The sequence below is a fragment of the Ammodytes marinus genome, assembly GCF_949987685.1.
Source record: "Ammodytes marinus genome assembly, chromosome: 1".
Taxonomy (NCBI): Eukaryota; Metazoa; Chordata; class Actinopteri; order Uranoscopiformes; family Ammodytidae; genus Ammodytes; species Ammodytes marinus.
This window is the reverse complement of record NC_137230.1, coordinates 1,879,701-1,906,856: the sequence shown is the minus strand read 5'-3', so window position 1 is coordinate 1,906,856 and position 27,156 is coordinate 1,879,701. Positions and strand designations below refer to the sequence as shown.

Genomic DNA, 27,156 nt, shown 5'->3' with positions numbered 1-27,156 from the left:
CTTTTAGTTTGGCTCATAAGAACTGCATGCTACTGTTCTGTATGGGACCATTGTGCTCCAAGATGAAAAACAATTATCTGTGTAGTGTAATTAAGTTGTGAGGAAGACTGGGGCACTTCACTCTATTTGAAAATGTTCTTAACGTATTGAGATGGATGTTACCTTGGATACAGGGATTCGGATGCTGGATGGTGATGTGACTGACTTGGTAGAAGCCAAGTCTCTGGGGATCCGGCCTGACTACATCCACATCTACAGCGCCAGCTGGGGGCCTAAGGACGATGGCAGGACAGTGGATGGCCCAGGCCCACTCACCAAGAAGGCTTTTGAGCAAGGCATCAAGAAGGTTTGTATCCGTCTCCGAGCAGAAGTTATGATTGATGTTTGGAGAGAAGGATGTTGCACAAGCTGCTGAAGATAATGGACAGCCCCTACACAGTGGGAGGCTCTTCAGGTTGACTGTAATAAGGACCAGTACAGAAGGTCATTCCTGCCACTGGCTAGAACATCTAGAATTACTCCCTTTTGTGCCAGTAGAGGGGACTCAATCAGAGGAAGTTTTTTAAATGTTTAATGAAAATTTGATTTAAAACTATTTAATTTCCCTGGGTATAAATAAAGTATCTATCTATCTATCTATCTATCTATCTATCTATCTATCTATCTATCTATCTATCTATCTATCTATCTATCTATCTATCTATCTATCGTCACCATACAGTATATTTATGTCCCACACAGGGACGAAAAGGCCTGGGCTCCATCTTTGTGTGGGCAGCAGGTAATGGCGGTCGACAGGACGACCACTGTTCATGTGACGGCTACACCAGCAGTATCTACACTGTGTCTGTGTCCAGCACCACAGAGAATGGGAAGCGGCCCTGGTACCTGGAGGCATGCAGCTCCATCCTGGCCACCACATACAGCAGTGGAGACTTTCATGAGAGGAAGATTGTAAGTCAAGAGTGTGTAGTGCATGTGGCCATCCCTGCTCAGGTGGCCTTTGCATTCCGCTCCTCTTTTTGTGTTAAAGGAAAATGTCAACATTTTTCTGCTGGTTTATTCACCACGTTCTATATTTTTACACATTATGTCATAGTGGAAGGAAACCAGCCGTCATGGGCGGTTCTTGGTTTCTTTCTAGTATGTATTTTATTTTTATGTATTTTATTTCAAAATTACAAAATATACAATGCAAAATAATGTGGTTAACAATTCCCAACAAGCACACATGAGCTTTTAGTGGTGTTGACCTACTCCCCTTGACCTCCAGTGTTTGAGCTAAGCTAACCTGGATGATCTACATACGAGCCTGGACGAGCCTCGTAGCCTAATATGATAGGCCTATAGAAATATTTTAATAATTTAAACTATGATCACTTGAGGAACATGGATTTGGTTATAAATCTTTCAGGCTCTTCAATGAAAAATGTCGCCTAGTTTGTCTGAAGTTAAAATCTTTCACTCCCCTTTAAAAGAAGCAACAGTCTGTTTATTGCACATGATTATAGAACCGCTTGCCTACATATTATAGTCTACAGCGAATATATAACGCTGTCTGCAATTTTGTGCCGCACCAGCTCATAGGCCTACTTTTGCTGCTGCTGATATAGGGTAACTTTTTAAAATAGCCTATTGCTTCTCATATGGAGGCGTAAAGAAAAATGTAATGTTTGCCCCGTTTTTTCTGATTTACCAATGTGATTAGATCGGAGTTATGATATAAAACCCCCGTTCATTTTTCTCCCGACCATAAGCCTATTGTTCATACATTAATATGTCTCACTCTATTGGGAGGAGTGGAGAAGTGGGAGGATCAAGCATTTGTTTCTCCTGTTTCCATGGTGAATCATGTTATCAGCGATCCATTTACGAACACGTTCCACCCAGAGTGAACACGCTCAGAGTTTATTGACCCAACGCTGATCCACTGTTCTGAAACCCAAAACCCAGAGTTGCTCATCTCAGAGTTGGTCAACTCAGAGTGCAGGGTTGAGCTCAGAGATTGTAAACCCTGCTTTCTGAAATAAGCCCCTGGTCTTTTGACAACCAGTAGTGGCTGGTTGTTGTAATCCATTGAAAGAAAAACATTTTCCCGAATCAGGACTTCAGCATACTATTTTAACTCTAACCCTGAATGTCATATGCGGAAAGGGCACGTATTCCAAAGATATCAAGCCTATATGTCCAAAGGTTGTAAACTGTGTGTGTGTGTGTGTGTGTCTACAGTGTATGTGTCTACAGTTTATGTGTGTGTGTGTGTGTGTGTGTGTGTGTGTGTGTGTGTGTGTGTGTGTGTGTATGGACACAAAGTTTAGCAGAGGTTGTCAATCTGGCCACCACTTTTATATTTTAAAGATTATTTTTGGGCATTTTTCACTTTACTGGACAGAGATACAGAGTTGAAATGAGGCAAAGAGGGGAGGACTGAGCCTCTAGGGGGACGCTCTAACCACTACACCACCAGCGTTACACCCACTGTTAGATTTGTTTAGGGATTCAAATTTGTCTTGTGTTCGCTCGCAGACTAGCTACTGAAATTGAAACATTGTCAGTGAGAATAATAAAGGGGGTGTATCACCTTCCTGTAACATAGCTTGTTTATGTGTATTACATGTGAAGTCAGATCTCTAAAGTGGGTAACTATACTGTGTGTGTGCTCCCTTGCAGGTAACCACTGACCTAAGGCATCGCTGCACTGACGCTCACACTGGCACCTCTGTCTCTGCTCCCATTGTGGCTGGAATCATAGCTCTCGCCCTGGAGGCCAAGTCAGTTCATTCTATCAGTTTACTCATCATCAGTGTTGGGCTCCATACTAAAAAAAGTAATATATATAACTCATAACTTGTTACTCTTTTCAAAAGTAATATTATTACTCCATGCCAAAAGTAGAATACCTGTACTTTCAGTTACATCACACAAATGTGGTCCTTAGCTCACTCCTACAAATACAGACTGGCTTTACCGCAGCCATCTGTGCCTGTGAATACACAGTTTAAATCTTATTCTCACAGATCTGTATGAACCTTTATACAACTTTGTTGTTTAATAAAGCATCTGTAAACAGTACTGCAAACAAAGAGACATAAAAAGAGGCCAACATCTGTGCCCTCTTTTAACGAATCCATTATATCTAAGGTAGCAAGGAGAATTTGGTCAGTATGTGACCTCCTTAAAGGAGGCCCCTTAAAGGGCGCCCCCTTTAAGGAGACTAGTTTGAATAGAGATAATGCGGGCCGGAGGTTGGGGTTGAATGGTTGAAGGGTTGAAGGGTTGTCAGCAAGGGCATGGTTTGGCAGGTATGTATGTGGGGGACAGGAGAGTGACCTTTAACATCAATGGACTCACATTACCTTAAGTAATATGTCTTTATTCAATGAATGATCCCAATAAAACAAATGCGACAAAATATTAATCAAATACTCACAAGATGGAAAATTACAGGTGTGTCTAGTCTTCTGAGTCCCAGGTTGTTCCAACTGGTTCTGATTGTCCTTTGAATGTTAATTAAAACATTATGAATTATATGTTGTATTTGATCAGAGTTACTTTCAAGTGTTAAGAAAAAAATTGCTTAATTGACCAAACCCCATGATACTGTTACTAGTCCGACATTAGTTTTGGAATATTTGGTTTTCAAGCTAGCTGTCGGGATTCTAACTGTTACAACTGTTACATGTGTTGTTATGGTAGTTTCAGAGTGGAAAAAGTAAGTGGATCAGTTTACCCCACAGCTGGGGTAAAGTGAGACACAAGACACCTTTTTTAAAACAATAAGTTTTTCACTGCCCTTCGTCCTGAATAAATCCTGATCATTTCCATTGCTAGGAAACATCCTAAGTTAATGGGAAATGTGTACATTTTACTGATAAATCTTTTCAGCTCGCTTAGAGGGGTGCAATTGTAAAAAGTGTCTCACTTTACCCCACTCTCCTAGCCTGGCACCGCCCGCCTACCTACTTCCGCTTAATTTTCATTTCCCTTCAGTAGTCAGTCTGGGTGTGCGGTATATTAGTGGGTTTTCTCCTGTAGATTTTGTACTGGTCCAATCAGCGAACAGAGGGAGTGGCTGAGAACAATGACGTTGAATTTCAGTTGCAGAAGCCGGCGCATGACATACGTCACAACCAAATGTTATGCTATTGGTTGGCAGATCCATAGTGGCACTGGGCAGTTCCAATAGTTATAGACCTTCTGTACAAATGAAATGAAGTACGATGGTCTGGTAGGACCAGGCTACACAGCACCGGCAACTGAGTAACAAACATATTGTTTACCGTGAGCAGTGTTGCCACAGTTACTTTAAAAAAGTAACTTAGTTACTTTACTAGTTACTTGGTTTTAAAAGTAACTAAGTTAGATTACTGATTACTTTTTTTAAAGTACAGTAACTACGTTAGATTACAAGTTACTTTAAAAGTTACTTTACAGGTTTTGAAGCCTGTATATCTCAATTTAAAACATGCACATATTAAGAATCATTGAAAATATATCAAATAAAGCTTGTAGGTTAGTAGCCTATAGGCATACTGTTTTCAAAATAATAAAAATTATGGTTTAAAAAATGTAATAAAAAAAAACGTTTTTCCCCCCATGAAAATAAATGCATTCATCCAAAGTGCAAAGACAGTAGCAGTGTCTTTAAACTTAACTTGCTTGGCCCTTCACTCATTTGACTTTTCTCTGCGATGTCTCATGTGTTGATAGACACATGGGGGCCTCTACGAATAGTCCAATCTCCTAACCTATAAACCTCCTTTCCTATGCCTTAACCCCTAAACGTCATCGGGATTAAGTAGAGATGAATAGGTGCTTCCTATCGAACATAGGAAAAGACAGCACTGTTTCGAATGAATTCGACTCCACTTTTCTTAACCGACGTCATTGGGTGACGGCGAGTATTGCTGACGTGAGTCACTAGCGTGAAACTACACTATTCTCTGAAAATGGACTACAACAAGCGCTCGTTTGATCCATGCGTTCTTTTCATATTGATTTTAATCAGGTTGTCGCCAACAGAGTGAGAATCACTTAGATCGGACTTGGCCAAGAATATTTAAGGCCACTGAAGCCCAATTCACATGTGGAAAAAAAGAGGCTACACTTATGTTGATGTTGAAATGAACTGCCCCAGTAGCCTAGTCTTCATTAAATGTGAAGTTGGCATTTTCTTTTCTTATGGTGTAAATGATGTGCTACGAAAATAACTATTATGATGTTGGTCTTTTATGAATTCTTTATTATCTTTGGGGGGGGGGGTATTTTGTTTTAGCCAAGTTAAATCTTCCTCTCTTCTCCTCTCCTCTCTTCTGTTTTACCTCTCGTTCGTATTCGTGTAGTCGGTAAACTCCGGCGGTGGCTTGTTGCTTTAAATCTTGCCGCCGTAAAGGATTATGGGATACCACTATCTCCTTTCCTTTCGCATAGGTTGGTCCGGAGTAACCTATGCTAAAGGAGGGTTAAAGGATGAATCGAGGCTCCTTTCCTATGCCTTTCCTAAGCATTTGGAGAATTCGAATCACCTATCCGCCGAGTACTTCCGGTTCATCTCGATAGGAAAGGAAATTTCCTATGCAAAAAAGAGAATCCGTAGAGGTCCTGGGTGTGTGGGGCCACCGGTCGCCACATGACTATAAGTTTCCAAGTTTTAAACACTTCTATCTCTTCAACGTCACAGTACCTGAATCCTAAATATCCTCATAGCAGACACTAGCCTATATTTCATGGGGGGGGGGGGAAACGTTTGTTTTCCGCCACAGTTCAGCTTAGACTTGGCCGTAATGCTGCTGCACACACACACACACACACACACACACACACACACACACACACACACACACACACAGGCACACACACACACTGCATGTCAGAGACGAGGGGCGCTACCAAAAAGACGAGAGCAGCGGTTGGAGCAGTTGGAGCGTTTAGAGACACATGCGCGCACATTTATTTACATTAAATCGCAATCGCAGTCATTTGTGCAGTTATGTAAAATGTTTCACTAAGGAAAATGACAGAAAAAGTAACGCACAGTGACTTTGATGAGTAACTTTAATCTGAGTATTGGTTTGGAGATAGTAACGCGTTAGATTACTCGTTACTGAAAAAAGAGGTCCGATGCCTTATGCCACGTTTCCACCGAGTAGAGCGGGTCGGATCGGAGCGGTTCGGTCCGGGTAGTTTGGCTTTTCATTTGCCAAAAGTTGGGTAGGGTACGGTTTAAGCGCACCTAACCGCTCTGAGCCGCTCCCGATCTCAGTACTCCTCCGTAGGGGTACTAGCCGCCTGAAAGCGGGCCGAAAATAATCATTTCCGCCATGTGTAGTCATCTCGGCAAGAGTGAAGAGAGTCTTGTGTATTGGCGAAAATGTGAGCACAGCAATGTTTATTGTGTGGTGTTTTTCCTCGTCAATAAATTAATCAGTTGGTTACACTGTGTCCCACTAGTCACGTAGCTGCCGCAGCCAGCGCTGTTCGCTCACTGTCTCTATCAGTTGCAACTTGCACCGAGCCGTCTCTGTGTGTTTTCGCCATAGATAGTAGGCTAGTAAATTCACGCTCACAACAACACGGGGGGAATAAATAAAGAAACGGCTGGTTTGACCAAGCAAAAACGAGAGATCGCTGGCTTGTGAGCGCGGCACTGTTTATTGTGTGGTGTTTTTCCTCGTCATTAAATGAATCAGTTGGCTACACTGTGTCCCACTGCTACGATGTCACGTAGCTGCCGCAGCCAGCGCTGTTCTCTCACTGTCTCTATCAGTTGCAACTTGCACCGAGCCGTCTCTGTGCTCACAACAACACGGGGGGAATAAATAAAGAAGCGGCTGGTTTGACCAAGCAAAAACGAGAGACCGCTGGCTTGACCACAGTTGTTCCACAGCCCGATAGTTTAACCCACATTCTGGCGGCGGCTATCGCAGTCCAGCCTAAACCCCGCCCCACCAGTAAGGGTAGGGTCCGCGGTGGAAACAACACCGAGATTCTTAAAAGTGAGCTGTCCCGCTCTGAGCCGCTCTGATCCGACCCGCTCTACTCGGTGGAAACGAGGCATTAGTAACGCGTTACCGGCATCACTGCCTGTGAGCAGGGTAGACAGCTGTATATTAAAATGAAAGCATTTCTGTTGGTGAAGCCCGAGTAAAAGTTCTGCTGTCGCGGCCTGCGCCCAGTTTATAGTGATGATATCTGACAATCGCAGAAAAAATACAGATAAAATCATAAAATTGCCTCCTCCCCCTGCCTATCATTTATTATAGATGGTGACACCGATTTCACTGTCGGTCAACCCAATAGGCTGCTGCAAAACTCGGATATGACAAATATTTATCAGCATGCAAGTTCATTGATTAATATAAGAAAGGGGGGAGGGGTGCCACCTAATCGTGTGCTAACTTTTTCACCAGTGCTACTAGTGAAAAAAAGTTAGTCTAGAGCCCTGACTCAATAGCTTAGGTTAAACAATGTTGTGCATCATTCTCCAACAAGTTAAAGTCATAACTAAAGATATGAATTCCAGCTGGACCAGTGTTACTAATGCTTAGTTTCAACCAAGCCCCAACCTCAGCGATTCTTACCAGCATCCAATAAGGAAGTGACCAAAATTGTAATACCTTCCGGTGGCCACTGGAGGTAGTACCAAGACTGAGCAATTTTTCTTTGACTCACTTGTTAGACAGGCCGTTGGATGCCGTGTGAATAACTGAGGTCAGCACGGATGATACATCCATATTATATACTATCTATGGTTTCAACCAAGCAGGGTGGGGCGGGTCGGGTCAGTGCAGTTGCTAACACTAGATCTGGCTAGTGTTTCCACCGCCGACCCTATCCTTTTTTAGGTAGGCGGGGTTTATGACCTTAATCTTTAGGTAGGCGGGGTTAATGACCCTATCCTTTAGGTAGGAGGGGTTTATGACCCTATCCTTTAGGTAGGCGGGGTTTATGACCCTATCCTTTAGGTAGGAGGGGTTTATGATCCTATCCTTTAGGTAGGAGGGGTTTATGACCCTATCCTTTAGGTAGGCGGGGTTAATGACCCTATCCTTTAGGTAGGAGGGGTTTATGACCCTATCCTTTAGGTAGGCGGGGTTTATGACCCTATCCTTTAGGTAGGAGGGGTTTATGACCCTATCCTTTATGTAGGAGGGGTTTATGACCCTATCCTTTAGGTAGGCGGGGTTTATGACCTTAATCTTTAGGTAGGAGGGGTTTATGATCCTATCCTTTAGGTAGGAGGGGTTTGGGGTTTATGATCCTATCCTTTAGGTAGGCGGGGTTTATGACCCTATCCTTTAGGTAGGAGGGGTTTATGATCCTATCCTTTAGGTAGGAGGGGTTTATGACCCTATCCTTTAGGTAGGCGGGGTTTGGGGTTTATGATCCTATCCTTTAGGTAGGCGGGGTTGATGACCCTATCCTTTAGGTAGGAGGGGTTTATGACCCTATCCTTTAGGTAGGCGGGGTTTGGGGTTTATGATCCTATCCTTTAGGTAGGCGGGGTTTATGACCCTATCCTTTAGGTAGGCGGGGTTTATGATCCTATCCTTTAGGTAGGCGGGGTTTATGACCCTATCCTTTAGGTAGGCGGGGTTTGGGGTTTATGATCCTATCCTTTAGGTAGGCGGGGTTTATGACCCTATCCTTTAGGTAGGCGGGGTTTATGACCTTAATCTTTAGGTAGGAGGGGTTTATGAGCCTATCCTTTAGGTAGGAGGGGTTTATGATCCTATCCTTTAGGTAGGCAGGGTTTATGATCCTACCCTTTAGGTAGGCGGGGTTTATGATCCTATCCTTTAGGTAGGCGGGGTTTATGACCCTATCCTTTAGGTAGGCGGGGTTTATGACCTTAATCTTTAGGTAGGAGGGGTTTATGAGCCTATCCTTTAGGTAGGCTGGGTTTATGAGCCTATCCTTTAGGTAGGCAGGGTTTATGATCCTATCCTTTAGGTAGGCAGGGTTTATGATCCTATCCTTTAGGTAGGCGGGGTTTATGACCCTATCCTTTAGGTAGGCAGGGTTTATGACACTATCCTTTAGGTAGGCGGGGTTTATGATCCTACCCTTTAGGTAGGCAGGGTTTATGACCCTACCCTTTAGGTAGGCGGGGTTTATGATCCTATCCTTTAGGTAGGAGGGGTTTATGACCCTACCCTTTAGGTAGGCGGGGTTTATGAGCCTATCCTTTAGGTAGGCGGGGTTTGGGGTTTATGATCCTATCCTTTAGGTAGGAGGGGTTTATGACCCTATCCTTTAGGTAGGCGGGGTTTATGATCCTATCCTTTAGGTAGGCAGGGTTTATGATCCTATCCTTTAGGTAGGCGGGGTTTATGACCCTATCCTTTAGGTAGGCGGGGTTTATGAACCTATCCTTTAGGTAGGCGGGGTTTATGACCCTATCCTTTAGGTAGGCGGGGTTTATGAACCTATCCTTTAGGTGGGTGGTGTTAAGGCTGGACGGCGATAGCTGCCGCCAGAATATGGGTTAACGTATCGGACCGTGGAACGACTGCAGTCAAGCCAGCCTCTTCTCGTTTTTGCTTGGTCAAACCAGCCGCTCCTATATTTATTCCCCCCGAGTTGTGAGCATATTACGTGGGTAATTGCAGAGAGAAGGCTCGGGGCGAGCCGACAGAGACAGTGAGCGAACAGCGCTGGCCACGGCAGCTACGTTACTATGGTGACATCGTCGCAGCGGGACACAGTGTAGCCCACTGATTAATTTAATGAAGAGGAAAAACCCCACACATTAAACTGCTGCTCCGACATTTTTCGCCAAACACAAGACTCTCTTGACTCTTGCCGAGGTGACTACACACAACGATTTAATGCGGAAATTATTCTTTCGACTAATCAACGGACGACAAAATGCGTAGCTCCACCTTTCAGCACCCTTTCAGACGGCTGGTACCCCAATCATGGACCTTTTTCCTATGAAAGCTGCTCAGTGGCGCAGGAAGACATTGTGGATAGAATTTCTTCTGCATCAATGGAGCCACGCCCTAGCGCATGACGAGCAGTGTACGTTTCATGATGTTCCGGATGTAGAAATATTCTCGTTCTGTAGCATTGTAAGCTAGAGGTCTGAGCGAGCAAAGTCGCATTGTTTACCGACCATGGAAGTATAAGTTACTATCCCCCGATGGTTCTCTATATGTGATCTTTAAATTACACTCCGTTGTTGTAAAGTAATATAGTGGTTAACAAGTTCTAAACGGACATTCCTCCTGCCATCTGGGCAACAATGATAAGCTAATGTAAGCTAAACCAACTAGTGGGCTAGCACTGTTTGATAGCGTGTGCTGCTAGTTAGTGAGCAACGTTCCTAAATCAACCATCAACATCATTCATGTTAAGTAAAATAAATAGATTAGATTAGATTAGATTCAACTTTATTGTCATAGCACAAGTAAGGACAACCAGTACAACGAAATGCAGTTTAGCATCTAACCAGTAGTGCACTCAATAAAAAGTTTTTTGTTAAAGCAGCGCTATAAGAATAATAATAATAATACATAAGACACAGATTGCAGCTGGTCAACAAAGTTAAAAATATCCATGTCCATTTTTAAGTGCATATAGCTCTGAGGGTCCATACAAGGCACTATGGATATAAAGTGCAAGTAATACATAAATGGTTAATACATAAATCTCATGCAGTTGATCCGCATTGATTTTAAAGTGCATATAGTTCTGAAGGGTCCATAGAATGCAGTATGAATATGAAGTGCATATTGAAGTGCATAAGTAAGTGCACAAGTAAAGTGCATAGGTGGTTTGAGGTAGTCAGACTGTCCATAGTCCATGTTCAAGAAAGGGGGGGGCTAGTGTAGGGTCTTAGTGTTGAGCAGTGTTGTAGCGTTGTGGAAAAAGCTGTTTCTGAGCCTGCTGGTGCGACTCCTGAGGCTCCTGTAACGTCTCCTGGACGGTAGGATAGAGAACAGTCCATGACTGGGGTGTGTGTGGTCCTTGATGATTTTGTTTGCACGTTGCAGACACCGTGATTGATGAAGGTCAGTGAGGGCAGGGAGTGATGTGCCAATTATTTTTGGAGCAGTTTTTACGACTCGCTGTAGGGCTTTCCTATCAGCCATAGTGCAGTTATCATACCACACCGTGAAGCAGTTGGTGAGGATGCTCTCAACGGTGCAGCGGTAGAAGTTCCGGAGGATCTGAGGGAAGAGTCCAGCTTTTTTCAGTTTTCTGAGGAAGAAGAGGCGTTGTTGAGCTTTCTTGATCAGAGTGGAGGTGTTGAGTGACCAGGTGAAGTCTTGTGAAATATGGACACCCAGGAACTTGAAGCTGGTGACCTGTTCCACTTCAGCCCCGTTGATGTGAATGGGTGTGTGGATGCTTGCCTTTGATTTCCGGAAGTCAACTATGAGTTCATTGGTTTCGGTGGTGTTGAGCGCAAGATTGTTACTAGCGCACCAAGCTGCCAAGTGCTGGACTTCCTCCCTGTAGGATTCATCATTATTCCTGATCAGGCCGCGCACTGTTGTGTCGTCTGCAAATTTGATGATGGAGTTGGTGTTGTGAATGGGGGAGCAGTCATGGGTGAAGAGGGTGTACAGTAAAGGGCTGAGCACACACCCTTGTGGCACACCAGTGTGTAGAGGAAGTGTAGTGGAGGAGAGGTTGTTTAACCTCACCGTCTGTGGTCTGTTGATCAGAAAGTCCAATATCCAGTTGCAGGTGGATATGCTGATGCCAAGCTTGTGTAGTTTCATGATCAGATCAGATGGTGTGATTGTGTTGAAAGCTGAGCTGAAGTCGATGAATAGCAACCTAGCATAGGAATTGCTATTGTCCAGATGGGTGAGGGCAGAGTGAAGGGCTGTGGATATGGCATCCTCAGTCGATCTGTTGGCACGGTATGCATACTGGTGGGGGTCTAGTGTAGGACGAAGGCTGGGCTTGAGGTGGGCTAAGATTAGCTTCTCAAAGCACTTGGTGATGATGGGGGTCAATGCTACCGGTCGATAGTCATTCGGACACGCTGGGTTAGATTGCTTGGATTGCTTGGGCACGGGGACGATGGTGGTCTTGAGGCACACGGGAACAACCAGTGACAGGTTAAATATGTCGGTGAAGACTCCAGATAGTTGCTCAGCGCACATTCTCCACACGCGCCCAGGGATGCCATCCGGGCCAGCTGCCTTCCTTACATTCACCCTGCTCAGCACTGACTGCACGTCAGAGGCAGTGAATCTGGGGTTGTTCTCCAGGTGATGGGGTAGTTTTGACAGGCGTAGTGCTGTTGTCACGGTCAAAGCAGGCATAAAAGTGATTAAGCTCGTTAGCAAAGTCGGTAGTGGTGGTAAGGGGGGGTTGAGTTTGCTCTTCTGTAATCTGTGATGGCATGTATCCCTTGCCACATACGGCTTCTGCGTTGCCGGATCGAAAAGCAATGTTGCGGGCCCTTAACAGTAGACGGACGTCCTTGTTCATCCAAGGCTTCTGATTGGGGTATATCTTCATCTGCTTATGAGTTGTGACATCATTTACGCCTGTATTAATATATTCTAGAACAGAGGAGGTATATGTCTCAATGTCCAGCTGAGAGTAAGAGGTGTAATTGGTGGCCAAGCCATAGAGCGGCCTCTGCACCCTCGGGCCAAATCTCAGACACGAGAAGTTAGCAGACATGTTAAGCTTACTATCAATGTTATAAAATACAGAGCCGTGCACTGAGCCCTCTCTGAGGCCGGGCCAAAACAACATTTGTTTCAGTATGACTACTTTCAGCTGCCCACCCCTCCTTCTCCTGCAAAACAAAATGCTAATAACTGAAAATAAAACAGCTAACAAAACTTTAATTTTATTAGTACACGGTCTAAAGATAATTATGAGCCTTTGATTGATATCCAGAATTTTTTTGCGGAGACACATTCCTCTTCCCCGCTTGTATTGGAGTGAAAGGGAATATCTGCTTCTGGGCCTGAATGAAACGGGGACCTGTCCACAGCCCGCAACAACTGCAATACCAGGCTTGGCCACTGAGCACTGCTGGACTGCGGAAGTAGGCGCTGCTCCTGGGGGCCTGACCCCAACAGAGGAGTACTGAAAATAGGAGAGTCTCAGAGCGGCTCAGCTCACTTATTTTGGGACCCTACCCAACTTTTGACAATAGTAACACCAATATAAGCGGACTGAGCCGCACAGAACCGAGCAGCTCCAATCGGTGGAAACAAGACAAAAGTCCTTTAGCCAAGCAGTTGCCTCTTGCTCTGCTGTAAGAAGGGTGACGAGTCCTCCTTTAAGTTTTTGTAGAGGACATGCTTCAATGATGTGATGCATTGTTTGCATAAGCACACTGTGGGGTTGGGCTGCTACCCCATTTGTGAAGGCTGGCCAAGCAGGGGCCATGTCCAGTCCTGAATCTATTCAGTGTCGTCCACTGCTTCCTTGGGAGATTGGTGCCAGGGACCGGTAGGGTGGGGTCTGACACCAGATGTTGATTTGGACTCCCATTCGTCCTTGGACTCCCATTCCTTTTTTCAAACTGATTGGATGGTGAGATCAGCTGGTGGTGGGTTCTTCCAAATTGGACGTCTAGATAGAAGTCGAACAGTGGGTGGATTGAAAATGTCAATGTGAATTGGAAGGTGAGGGGAGTCTTTTGTCTTTTGGAGCATCCTTTGAGTAAGGACTACTCGCCGGATGTGTGGAGGAGCTATGTTGGCTAGGACAGGGAGCCAGGGGAGTGGTGTTGAGCGGATTGTTCCTGTGATGGTCCTCATTGTAGAGTTCAGTTGGGTGTCCACATGGTGTGTGTGGGATGACCTGGACCAAACAGGGGCACAGTATTCCGCTGCAGAAAATGCAAGGGCTAGTGCTGAAGTACGCAGAGTGGGGGCTGCTGCCCCCCACTTTGAGCCAGCAAGCTTACTGAGGAGGTTGTTTCTGGACTTCACTTTTGCTGCTGTCCTTTTGAGGTGTTCTTTGAAGGATAGGATCCTGTCAAGGGTCACTCCGAGGTAGGTTGGAGTGGGGGCATACTTCAATTTGGTCCTGCTCAGATAGATGTTGGGTTCTCTTGTGGCTTCTGCATTGTGGAGGTGGAACACACTGGAGAAAGTTTTTCTGGGCTTGGTTTTAGGCGCCAGGTTTTGCAGTATTCGTGCAGTTTAGCAAGGTCTTCATTGAGCACTGCTTCTAATGTACCAAAATCTGGTGCTTGGAAGGTCAAACAGATGTCATCTGCATAGATGAATTTGCGGGATATGGCGGTGGGTAGGTCATTTGTGTAGAGGTTGAACAGGGTTGGGGCTAAGACTGACCCTTGCGGGAGCCCATTCTTCTGCCTTTTCCATGCACTCTTGTTCTGTCCAGGATGAACTCTGAACCTGCGGTTGGAGAGCAGAGATTGGATGATTTCTGATGCCCAGGCAGGGAGTGCTTTGGTGAGTTTTAGGAGGAGGCCTTTGTGCCACACAGTGTCGTATGCTGCGGTAAGGTCAAGGAACAATGCCCCGGTCTTCAGTTTTTTCTTGAAGCCGTTTTCAATGTGGGTTGTTAGGGCTAGTACTTGTTCTCCTGTGCTGCGGTAGAGACAATAGAGAGTTTCAAGTACAATGATTTATTTCTCCACCATTAATAATCAAAGTTCAATAGATGAATTATTATTATTAATGTGTGACAGTAGACAGTGTGCTATAGTAGTGAGTGGTTGACAGTGTGTTAGAAAGTCCATAAAATGAATGGATCTGTCCAATCTCTGCACCAATGATATCAGTGTGTCCTTCTGAAACCGCAACAGAAACTTGAACTTAAAAAATCAAAGCAATCGTCAAATTTAATGTCAGTATTTCCCTCTCCATCGTACGAGCTAACTTTAAGCTGCTGCTCTGTGCGAATGTGCGTTTGTGGTTTTTCAGAACATCATCAGTTTTGTGAGAATTAGAAAAAAACTCAGTCTGTTCCCTCAAACCTCCCAGTGAGCAGGTTAGTCTCACTGGGTCTGTTGCCGCAGTAACGGACTTTGAGTTGCGCTGAAGCTGCTTCCTGAAACGGAAAACCCAGAGCTTACATGCTCTGGGTTTACGATACACCCAGATAAGTACGAATCTCCTACCAGACCATTGTACTTCATTTCCTTCGTACAGAAGGTCTGGAATCGCTCAATTGACAAATGTTAACTCACTTGAAGGCTGGTGGCGGTTGAAGTTTAAAACTATTGGATCCGCCCAAGCCCACTCTGGATCTGCCAACCAATCGCATAATGTTATGTCATGCCCTGGCTTCTGAGTACAACTGAAACTGAAACGCACAACCTAAACACGTCATTGTTCTCAGCCACTCCCTCTGTTCGCTGATTGGACCGGTAAAAGAGAAAACCCGCGAATATACCGCGGACCCAGACTGACTGAAGGGAAATGAAAATTTGAGCGGAGTTAGGTAGGCGGGCGGTGCCAGGCTAAGTTTACACCAACTCTGAGTGAACAAACTCTGAGTTCTCCCAAATGACATTAACAATCCCTTTGTTCTGTGCAGCCTGTTGCTGACATGGAGGGACGTGCAACATCTGCTGGTGAACACATCCAGACCTTTACACCTGAAAGCTGACGACTGGAAAACCAACGCTGCTGGACACAGAGGCACACTGCATTCCTCTTATCCTACCATAGTGCATTGAAAGTTTCAGACTTGAAATATTTCAAACTATGCACATGTTTGGTTGTTTTTTTTAAATCAAGGGTGTCATGCAGTGTCTCTTTGTTTTGTTCTCTTCTCTCCCAGTCAGCCACCTGTATGGTTTTGGGCTGGTGGATGCTGAGGCCATGGTGCTGGAGGCTGCACAGTGGAGGACTGTTCCTCCTCAGCACACCTGCACTCACATGCCCGACACACAGAACAGGTGAGGTCAACTGCAGGAAGGTGATACATGTGAAAATGAAATGAAACTTGGCTACACACAAGAAGAGAACAGTACCATGAAGCCAACCTTTAAACCCCATTTATTCTAAGTCACTTCATGTATCTTAGGCTTAGCTTTCATCTATCAACATTTTTTAAATGCTTCAACAGAAGCTTTCAAGACGTATTGTCTCTGCACAAATCTTTTCTCCTCCTACAGTGTAACATCCCCTCAGTGTCTGACGTTAACACAACGTCAACTAACACTGTGAGTTAGATCTGTTAAGATGATGAAGCTTCTCTCTCTTACTGTATACTGTTTTCTATTGGGGGGACTATTGGAGGGGACATTTTCCTATATGTAAAGTCATATGTGTTATCTGAGGGATAAGTTGTTAGCTAACGCGGACTAATCTGTTATTGATGTAACTAAACTGCTATAGTTGAGAAGTTCTTCTTGTGGTGTTTTTGTCAGTTAACAAACAGCTTAAGGAGCTTCACCAGCCCTTTCTGGACAGGAGGAAGGCCCACCCTGATCTAATGTATCCAGAAAACAAAGAAGATGCTATCACACTTGTAAATTGGGAAGTATGAGGTTCTGGACCATTATTTAGTCACTCAGTCTCTCTTTAGCTGGTTTAAAGCTCTGTCTGAGCAGCATTCTTAGCAGCAAGTCAAGCTGGTTCTGGCTCTGCCAGACCTTCATTGACATCATTGTAGATGTGGAGAATGTGTGGTATCTGAGCCTCAGAATGGCATTTCTGCTTTTTGTGGATGATGTGATTGTGCAGGCTTGACCAGCCAAGCAGTGGGGATGAGGACTCATTTAAAAGAGCAAAAAATATACACAAATGCATATAGGTTTATCTTATTTTTAATCAGAGTTGTCAGTCAGATATCCGATACATAGATTGCAGCTGTTACACCTTTCCTGCTATTTGGCTCCCAGACTGTAGTTGAGGAGCACAGGGGAGACGTTCCCTCCAGGACTGATGTTATTTCGGGGGTAACACCCTTCACTTTACCGGCAGTGGGTCTTCTTACAGGTCGGATTATGGTCGGAATGATGAGGCGAACCGATTCTTGACAGGCTGGGTACTTTATTCTTGGTTTCACTCACGTTACAGTACACACTTGCACAGACACAGCCGTACTCGTTCTTTACTTCACTAAACAGACACGCGCTCTAACCACCACACCACGAGTGCCCCCCAATCTATTCAGTTTTCTAACAGTTATCATGGGCCTTGCTTGGTGTCTGTCCCAGGTACATCCATGCTGGCCAGAGTCTGAACAGCAGCATCACCACCTCTGGATGTTCAGAAGATCCGGAGAGCCACCTGGATCATCTGGAGCATGTGGTGGTGAAGGTCCGGATCCACCATCCACAACGAGGAGACCTGGAGATCCACCTCATATCTCCATCAGGGACCAGATCACAGTTACTGGCCAAGAGGTGAGAGCTAAGCTGTTCACTACATACCAATGCATGCTGCAGCTCCAAATGTATGTGAAACTCCCACACTTGCCCAGGTTTGTTTTGGTACACAGCAGTTCTCACATAATGGGTTGGTCTGCTCCGCACACAGTATCTGCTCGTTGAGTATGTACTGTCTCTCCTGTAAATTGGCCTGTGGTGGAGTGTAAAACCCCAACAACTGCAGGGGTGTAAAGTAGCGAATTACATTTACTCGCGTTCCTGTAATTGAGTAGTTTTTTCGTGTACTTGTAATTTTTTAAGTGATTTTTAAAACCTATACTTTTACTTTTACTTTGAGTATGTTTATTGTGAAGTATTGTACTTCGCTACATTTTATATCACCTGCGTTACTGAGTAAAAAAATAGATAGGGAAAAGAAAAGAAATATCGCGGGGGGCTTTTATTTTTACGGCACAATACCGGAAACTAACACAGTGAATGATCGACAGGAGGAGTTAACACATTGCGACTACATGATAACAACAAACATTGCTTCCCTTTATCATTAAAACAAAATAATCCTAGTTAAACTATCATTGTACCGCACGTGAAGAGGTGAAGGCTTTTAAATGCAGCAAACCTTTCATCCAGCCGTGCGATCGGCCCCTCCCTCACCTGATAGTTTAGCTTTCAGTTTAACAGTGCAGAGTAGGATGGAGACGGTGCGTGTTGCCGGGAGCTTTGAAAAACTTCCAGAAGACGGCAGAAAGGCAGCCTTTGGTCGAGAAGAAAGGTAAAACTAGACTAAAATAATGTGCAAGATATGTTACGCGCGGACACGCGAGTCAGATGACATACGCGACCGTGAGAGAGAGAGAGAGAGAAAAAAGGCATATTCGACCCAGCTGCACCTCAAAACATCACAACCAATTATTAGTTTACTCACTTTAAGTTGAATCCTAGTGGTCTATGACCAAGCAATAAAGGAATAAAAAACACAGGAAGTTTAAAGCTCCTTGACTCTTGCCACCACAACCACATCAATTAAGAACACTGTAGCCTACAATGCAACTTGCTTATCCAGCCAGCTCCATGAGATATAAATAAAATATGCCCTCACATTCCTGCTAGCAAAAGACGTGCCCTATCAACAACATTTGCAACGGTTTATTTTGATTTTGACACTTATTTAATTTAATTATTAAAAATATGTTTTACTTAGGTTATTTGCATTTTCCTTGTTTTCAGTTCAATTAGGATAGGGTATGTTTAAAGTCATGGTTTCAAATGTTAAATAAGTGTATGTTGCAGTTCTTAAATCAATGAATAATTGTCTATAATGATTGTGATTACACAATGTCAATCATGATTATGATTTTTGTCAAAATCGAGCAGCCTAACCTTGCAATGTCCATGGTTTAGATCAATTATACACAATTACATTATTAGAACTTCAGCTGCAGTCTGTTTAGGTCTGTAGACCGGTTAAATTCCCACATTAACAGACTATTTGCTCCATATTTGCTTATCTAAAGTATAATGACACAGTGTACATCCATACATGTGTGGTGACATGATTTGTTTAATTTGTGCACTTTAATTTGTAAAAGCTTTGCATTAATTAAACAAAACTAGTTTGTCTATATATATAATGCCCTACACTGAAGAGACCCCCGCCCCCTCCCGCTGTTAAAAAGTAACTAGTAACTTGTACTTTAAGTACATTTTAAATCAGCTACTTTTTTACTTTTACTTCAGTAGATTTTTAGACCAGTACTTTTACTTTTACTGAAGTAAAATTTCATCCAAGTAATCATACTTTTACTTGAGTAGAATATTTTTGTACTCTTTCCACCTCTGAACAACTGTTAATGTAAAAAGCCTGGTGGGCAAGTACAAGAGTTGGCAAGTTTATGAAGAAAGAATCCAAATCAGGAGAAGAGTGCTGTTAAAGGAATTATTTTATCAAAAAACCCAAGTGTTTTTAATAAAGAGATCTGAGTCAGGCAGGGTTCAAAGCAGGTGAAGTTTTTACTCGCAAACAGCCACAAGGGAATCAACATACGTCACAAGTGTAATTTCTCAAAACACTACAAGATGAGATATTTTTCCCTATTAGTGCATCTCCCAAACACTACGATCAGTTATTCTCCCCAGATGGTAAAACCAAGATAGAAAATACTGCTTCATAAACTAGTTTATCTATCCAATATCCAAGATATCAGAAGTTCTACAAAAAACATAAAACAAAGGAATTACCCTAATCCCTGATCAAAACAAAACAAATCAGCTGTTTATATCTACCTGATTCGAAGAATGCCTCGACTCGCTCAGTTTTGGTTCCCGGTTCCTTCACCTCCCTCTGTCCAAGTCGAGTCTGCTGACGGCCTCTCCTTGTAGCAAGTTGTTGGCTTTTCTGTCGAGGAGTCTTGGACTCCCCCGTCTCAGGTGCAGGCTCTTCTTGTCCAGAGGATGAGGATGTTGGAATCTGGCTTACTCGAAGGACCATTATGTTAAAGGAATTATTTTATCAAAAAACCCAAGTGTTTTTAATAAAGAGATCTGAGTCAGTGTGAAAGTGTGAAATCATGATTGAGACCACGAAATGAACAATGTACAGGGATTTTATGCATGAAAAAGGTGTATGCGAAAACACACTAGGTTTGTGTGTCCAGGTCATTGAGTTCCTTGCAAGATGAGTTTTAATTGCGCAGATATTCTTATCTGAGAACGGAATGTGGGAGTCTCTGTACTCCTTTCTGCAAGGACATTCACAGTACCTCTCTTGTGAGGTCAAACAAAGTTCATAGGAAAACAGTAGATGAATGTTTTACAGTACAATGTTATAATATTAACCTTTATAAATAAAGGTTAATAAAAAAATATATATAAGGAACAAAGTTTCGTTAACAAGTGCTGTCAAATCAGGGAGGGGGCACTCATAAGCAGCAGACCACAGGTTAGAATCCAGCCCGGGTCGTTCTCAGCATGTCATTCCCCTCCCTGCCACATTTCATCTCTGTCTCTCCAGAGCTATCTAGTAAAAAAAGCTTAAAGAGGACCTATGATACTTTTTGACTTTTATGACCTATAAACGTTGTTATAATGATTTATAGTCATGTTTAACCATACTGGGGCCGTATTCACAAAACATTTTAAGGCTAAGAGTAGGTCCTAACGTGCTGATTTAGGAGTAACTCTCAAAAATAAGGGGCGTTTCACTCCTAATTTTAGGACTCCTAACTTTTTAAGATAAGTGTAATTCACAAAGCATTTTAGCGCTAAAACTAGCTCCTGAATCTATAAAAAGCTAGGAGTCCTCGAGAGGACTCCTAAGTCACTAAGAGTAAATCACAGAAAACCATTTGATGGTGTTTTGGAGAGATTTAATGATAGTGAGCTTTATAAAAGGTACCTTTAATAGCTGTAAGGGTTTAATGATCTTAGTAAAGCTATATTTAGAAAGTATAGACACATTTATATTTATTATATTGTTATAAAAAATATTTATTAAGTTCCTTTTCCTGCAGTTGCTTTGGGTTTATGATGCACTGAAAGTTACTGTTGGTGTCACGTTTGGGTTTAATTTCCTACTAGAGTAGGCCTATATGTGTATATGTGGCGCTTCAATCTCCTCCATTCCACAGGTCCGCTACTGTATAGTTGCGCGTCTCGCCTTTTTCCTTCCGCATGCACTTTACGATTTCGCCGGCTGTTGTTTCTAAATTGTGAATTTCCTGGTTTGTCGCTGTCTGACTATTGCTGCATAGTCCGCCATTGAGAGAAATACAGTGAGAGTGCATGGCATGCAGCTGTTCAATGAGGATATTTTTTCCGATTCAAATCATTGTAAAATTTAAAATGAATAGACCTATGTGGCGCTATTGTAGGTTAATTGTGAACGAATGTGTGGGAAACCCTGCAGTATCTTGGTTTCATGTTAAATCAGTGTCACTTGTCATTAATTGTATATAAAAACTCTTTACTTTAATACAGCGACACGATATGGATATCTCCCACAGTGTTTCCATCATAAATTCACTCTTAGCTCTCATTCCCTCTCAGCCAATCACTGTGGGCATAGAAGGTATGAACATGACATCATCCATAGCTACAGGGTCAACCACGCCCTCTAGTCTTAGTTTAGGAGTCCCTCCCATTCCTTAGTAAAAGTTGGTCTTAGCAGCTTTGTGAATAGGTTTTAAGAAATGACTCCTTACTAAGAACTTTTAGTGCTCCTTAGGAGTACTCTTAGCGCTAAGATAAAATGTTTTGTGAATACGGCCCCTGAAGTGTCAAGTAATGACTTACATGCATTTAGACGTATTCCCCATGGACATATAAAGAAATGGACACCGTATTGAAAAATGGCGCCCATTCATTCCTATGAAAGCTGCTCATTGGCGCAGAGAAGCAACAAGGAAGCTGCCATATTGCTTTCATGTAAGCCCTGGCACGCCCAAGTGTATGACGTGGCGGCGCCATCGACCTATCAGGAAAGAGGGGGCGGCAACGGGCGGCAAGCGTAGCGGACTGGTAGCGGATGTAGAATCCTCATCCTGGTTCTGTAGCATTGTAAGCTAAAGCCGGGAACACACCGCACTGGCCGCCTGCGGCGGTTGGCCGCGTGGACGCAGGAGGCTCGCCGCTTGATAATTTGGGTCATATTGGGCCACATTCACCGCAGCCGCCACCGCGGCCGCCGGCCGCCACATCGAAGGCGGCGGTTGGCCGCGTGATCGAAAGAGGCTCGCCGCTTGATCATATTGGGCCATATATTCCTGACGCCGACGCCGAAATCAGACCCGTCACACTTACGGTGCAACAACAACAACATGGTCCCGCTGTGCCAAAAAATACAGATGTAGGTTCACTGTGTAACCAGCGGCAGTCATGTCACAAATAACATTAAAACAGCATGAAGACGCACCCCGATCGCAAATACACATTAACAGCAATTCAGCAACATACTAAACACATTAACACCAGCAGTGTGTGCTCAGCGGCAAAAATAAAGGCAAACATCAGCCTACCTGAAAGTGAAAGTGTGCCGGCTGACGGAGGACAACACCGGTGCTTCGCTGTACTATATTGGAATTCCACACGGACACCGCCGTCAAGTTTGGGTTCATATTATCCTCAGGAACAGCACACAGCTGGGTTAGTTTCACTATGCTAACCTTGGCTAAAGTACAACAAACAGATGCAAAATACACATATTTGCAGAATGTATTGGAAGCCCAATGTCCTCACTCCACACGCCCACCTTGTCTTGCAGACCACTGGGCAATCTCAACGCTGATTGGCTGTGGAGGCGCGGCGCCCGGCGGCGCCGCAGAAAAAGATTAACATTTTCATCTTTTTCTGCAGCGGCGTGTTCGCCGCACAAGCCTTCGATTCACGCTCCTCGATGACACAATTTCTATGCGCCGCTAATGGCCGTGCTCCCGATTCACGCGCCGCGCAAGCCCCCGCCGCTGGACGCCGATTATTGGGTGGACGCGCGGCCACGCGCTAGTACATTGACTTTGTATGTAATCTAGCCGCGCGGCCAGTGCCGTGTGTTCGCAGCTTAAAGGTTTTAGCCTTTTGCGAGCACAGTTGCTATAAATCACTACCCCCCTCCCCCCTCCGATGAGTCGCTATATGTGATATTTAAATTACACTCCGCTTTTGGAAAGTAATATAGTGGTTAACAATTTCTTAACGAAGATTCCTCTGTCATCTGGTCAACCATTATTACCTAATGAAAGCTAAACCTAGCACTGTTTTGATAGTGTGTGTTACATCTTTATAGGTCCATGGTGCTTAAGAGAAATTCATTTCATTTAACTTTTATTTATCCTCGAGAGACCAATTGAGGGGTGAAATCAACCAAACAAATATTCAAATGCTGTGAGCTTTTTAAAGTTTACTTATAAGACTAATGTTGCAGCTGTGAACGCAATTTCCTAATCAGAATAGGTCAGAATTATATTCATTTTATTTTCCTACCGTGAGCATTTTTGGTATAAAAATCACACAAGCTTATAATTCCATATACAGTTAAACAGTCATTAAACAACAGTTTTCTTTAGATAATTTTTTCCGTTTTTTTGACCTGATAAAAACACCTTGTATTAAAAAATTACCACTTGTTTTTTGATATATTTCTGTTTCTGAAACAAGAATCAAATGACCAAATATATACACACACACCCATCAGCTGGTGGACCCAGGGAACTCACAGATTCAGTCAAGATAATAAGAAACAAAGGAGTAGTCTGAAATTACCCACATGGAACAAATGGATCAATAAATGGTGAATCGCAATGATCGCAAGCAGAGGGACATGAGAGTTATTGAGCGCACACGTCAAACAGCTGAACTAGTCCTACAAATCCCTCTGCGACTCTAAGTGTTAAAAAGTCACCAAAATGCCAAAAAACTATCAACGTCCTTCATGTTAAGTAAAGGGAAAACCTCACACACGAGAAGGTAATGGAGCCGTGCACTGAGCATGGACCTATAAAGAAAGCACTGAGCCCTCTCGGAGACCGGGCCGAAAACCGAAACATTTGTTTCACTACGACTCTGTTCAGCTCTGCCCACGGCTGCCCACTCCCTCCTCCTCCCTCGAAAACAAACTGAAAGCCGTTAAAAGCCGTTGGGCTAATAAAACGCTTGATGTGGCGTTTTGAAATGAAAAAACTTCAGTTTTAATAGTATATGGTCTAAAGATAAGTTTGAGCCTATGATTGATATCCAGAACATTTTTGCGGCGACACAATCTTGTTCGCCGCTTGTATTGGTGTGGACGGGGAAATCTGCCTTAGGGCTACCATGAAAATAAGCTCCCATTCACAGCATGCAGTACCAATGGGTTGGCCACTAGTCCATGCTGGCTGCTCGGAGAAGGCAGCATCCTGGGGGCCTGGTATTCCCTGCTGACAGTCTGGGGTGGCTGTGCAGAGCACTAAACACTAGGGCAGCCGGTCGAGAAATCACGTGTTCAAATCGGTTCAGAATTTTCGGATATTCTTGTTGTCACGAAAAGCGGATGTTTCCATGTAGCCTATGGTAATGCTGCTCAGGCAAGCTCCGGCCATGCCCCCACCTTCCTGAAATCTCCCCGCGCTCTGCTGAAAATGTTCCGGAAGGAAGGTGACCAATCACAACGGAGTGGGGTTTGCAGGGGGGGGCGAGGGGGCGGAGAAGCACAAAGCCGAGTGTGGACAGAGACTGCAGTGCGCGCTCAGATGAGAGGAAGAGTTTCCCGAAAATCTACATGGTTTTTTGTGATGTGATTCGTGTCAGGTTGCTCTATAGCAGTTTTTAACAAGAAATTAAGACCAGAAAAGTAGTATAATAGGAGATCTTTAAAATGCCAGAAAAAGTATATATATATATATATATATATATGGATATCAATCATATATATATATATATATATATATATATATATATATATATATATATATATAAAAGAGTGCAGTCAAATCACTGTCTCATCATTGCACCAGCCTCTGTTAGAGTAGAGTAAACTGATACCTTCTAAAAACACTGTTTTTGACTAAGAACCAAAGATGTGAAAAGGTTACTGTGTATAGGGACACTGTTTGACCTGTTGTGTTTCCAGGCTGTTTGACAGCTCCAGTGAGGGCTTCAGGAACTGGGAGTTCATGACAGTTCATTTCTGGGGTGAGAGGGCACAGGGCACCTGGACCTTGGAGATTATTGATTCACCATCAAAGCAGCGCAACCCTGAGGTGCTGGGTAAGGTCTAACACCACATACACACTCCAGCACACAGTTATATTATGATTTAACATTACAACTGAAGTCAAAGCTTTATCCACACAATACCTAAAGCCTTTTCATCAATGTTACTTGGCACAGGCATCCTGAAAGAATGGACACTGATCCTTTATGGCACATCTCAGCACCCTCACCAGCCCAATAGTGTTCACAACTCCCAGTCCAGGATGTTGGAGTCCCCAGCCCCAGAGGCCATTCTGGAGGAGCCAGAGCTGGAGGAGGAGTACAATGGTGAGATAAGAAAAATATATATAAATATATTTTATCCAAATTTTTAAATTTTATGTTTTGCTAATGAGTTATCGATCCTGTCAATATCTTTCTGCAGTAACAAACTGCGAGGTCAAGCAAAACTTAGTTTGACGGAAGGCAACAATTTTTTGCTATAACCACGAGGGGCTCTGTCAAATCTAAAACAATTCTATTACTGTTATGGTTTAACAAACTGGCAGGACTGAGAACAATCAAATATATTAAACGTTTTGCAGGGAGTCTACACTTAATAAATAGTGAACCCTAATACAAACAGGTATGCTTTTAGTAGAGATAGATTACTTACATCAATACAACAATTATATATAGGCAAACTAAAAACTGAATATTTTACAATTATAAATAATGTCAAAGAATTGGCAGTAAACAAATTTTGTCTATTTAATTCTATGTCATTCTCTCTGTAGAACTAGTAATGTCATGTCATGTGGAGGTTTGGGAAAGACATGTGAAGGCTGTTTGCACTGTGGAGATGCTGTAATGGCTGTAGTTGTGTGTCTGTGGTTGATTCAGGGCCTTGCAGCAGTGAGTGTGGAGGGCAGGGCTGTGACGGACCAGATGCTGACCACTGCCTCAACTGTGTCCATTTCAGCCTGGGCAGCTTGAAAAGTGGCAGGTAAGAGTAAATAGAAGGAAATGCTACCAGAAATAAATGTCAAAAAATCGAAATATCGATATATCGCGATACTTAGTTTCCCGATATCATTATCGATTTTTATATCAAAATATTGATTTTTTTATTTATTAATTTTTTTATGATTAATTTTTTTTTTTTTGCTTTTCAAGGCTTTATTGACAGTGCAGAGATACAGATATAAAATGGGGCAGAGAGGGAATGAAATGCAGACAACCACGGGTCAGATTCAAACCCATGTCTGCTGTCAGGCCTGAGCCTCTAGGATACTGACTATTGAAGTTAAATCAGTTTTGTTTATAAGAACACTTAAGATTCACTGTGTCACAAAAGCACACTGATGTGTTTTCATTTTCATTGTGTCCTGTACAGTTAGTACAAGAGTGAATTGGATTTGTTATTTTGATGTTATGGTAGCTGCAGCAGTGTTTGATCATTTGCCAAAACCAAAAAAAAGGAAGAAAAATAGTAAAGGAAGTTGTGAATGAAATAGTTTTGACTTCATTTGTCTGTACAATTATCACTATATTGTGCTGTTATGTTTGACAAGGCAACTTGTTTATGGAATATCGCAATATATCGTGATATATCAAGATACGCAATACATCGTGATACATCGTGATATATCGTATCGTGACCAGTGTATCGTGATACGTATCGTATCGCGAAGTCCTTGACGATACCCAGCCCTATGACTTACATTTAGACGTATTCCCTGCTGACAGTCTGGGGTGGCTGTGCAGAGCGCTAAACACTAGGAACGCCGGTCGCGAATTCACTTGTTCAAATTTCCGGGATTTATTACGTAGAGAATCTGGATTTTTCCATGTATGGTAATGCTGCAACATGCTCAGGCACGCTCCGGCCATGCCCCCACCTGCCAACTACTATCTGCCAAAGTCTTCCGGAAGGTAACCAATCACAACGGAGTAGGGTTTGCAGGAGGGGGGTGAAGGGGCGGAGAAGCACAAAGCCAAGTGTGGACAGAGAATGCTGAAATCGCTGAGATGAGAGGAAGAGCTTCCCGAAAATGTACATGGTTTGTTGTGCTGTGATTGGTGTCAGGTTGCTCTATAGGAGTCATTAATGAGACATTACGAGCAGAAAAGTAGTATAATAGGAGATCTTTAACAGTACACTACTATGGGTAATGATAAAAAGATGACTTGTA

The 27,156-nt window shown here is 43.4% G+C and overlaps 1 protein-coding gene across 3 annotated transcripts in view; it reads left to right on the top strand.

Annotated features, from left to right (window-relative positions):
- Positions 1 to 27,156, top strand: part of pcsk6 (proprotein convertase subtilisin/kexin type 6) — a 53,110-nt gene that overhangs the window by 17,817 nt on the left and 8,137 nt on the right. For all 3 annotated transcript variants that reach the window (XM_080032963.1, XM_080032964.1, XM_080032965.1), the window contains exons 7-15: positions 174 to 346; positions 742 to 954; positions 2,671 to 2,771; positions 15,499 to 15,602; positions 15,745 to 15,862; positions 17,129 to 17,317; positions 24,900 to 25,036; positions 25,160 to 25,309; positions 25,865 to 25,967. In XM_080032963.1, coding sequence (XP_079889089.1) covers positions 174 to 346; positions 742 to 954; positions 2,671 to 2,771; positions 15,499 to 15,602; positions 15,745 to 15,862; positions 17,129 to 17,317; positions 24,900 to 25,036; positions 25,160 to 25,309; positions 25,865 to 25,967 — 1,288 coding nt within the window. The remainder of the gene's footprint in view (positions 1 to 173; positions 347 to 741; positions 955 to 2,670; positions 2,772 to 15,498; positions 15,603 to 15,744; positions 15,863 to 17,128; positions 17,318 to 24,899; positions 25,037 to 25,159; positions 25,310 to 25,864; positions 25,968 to 27,156) is intronic.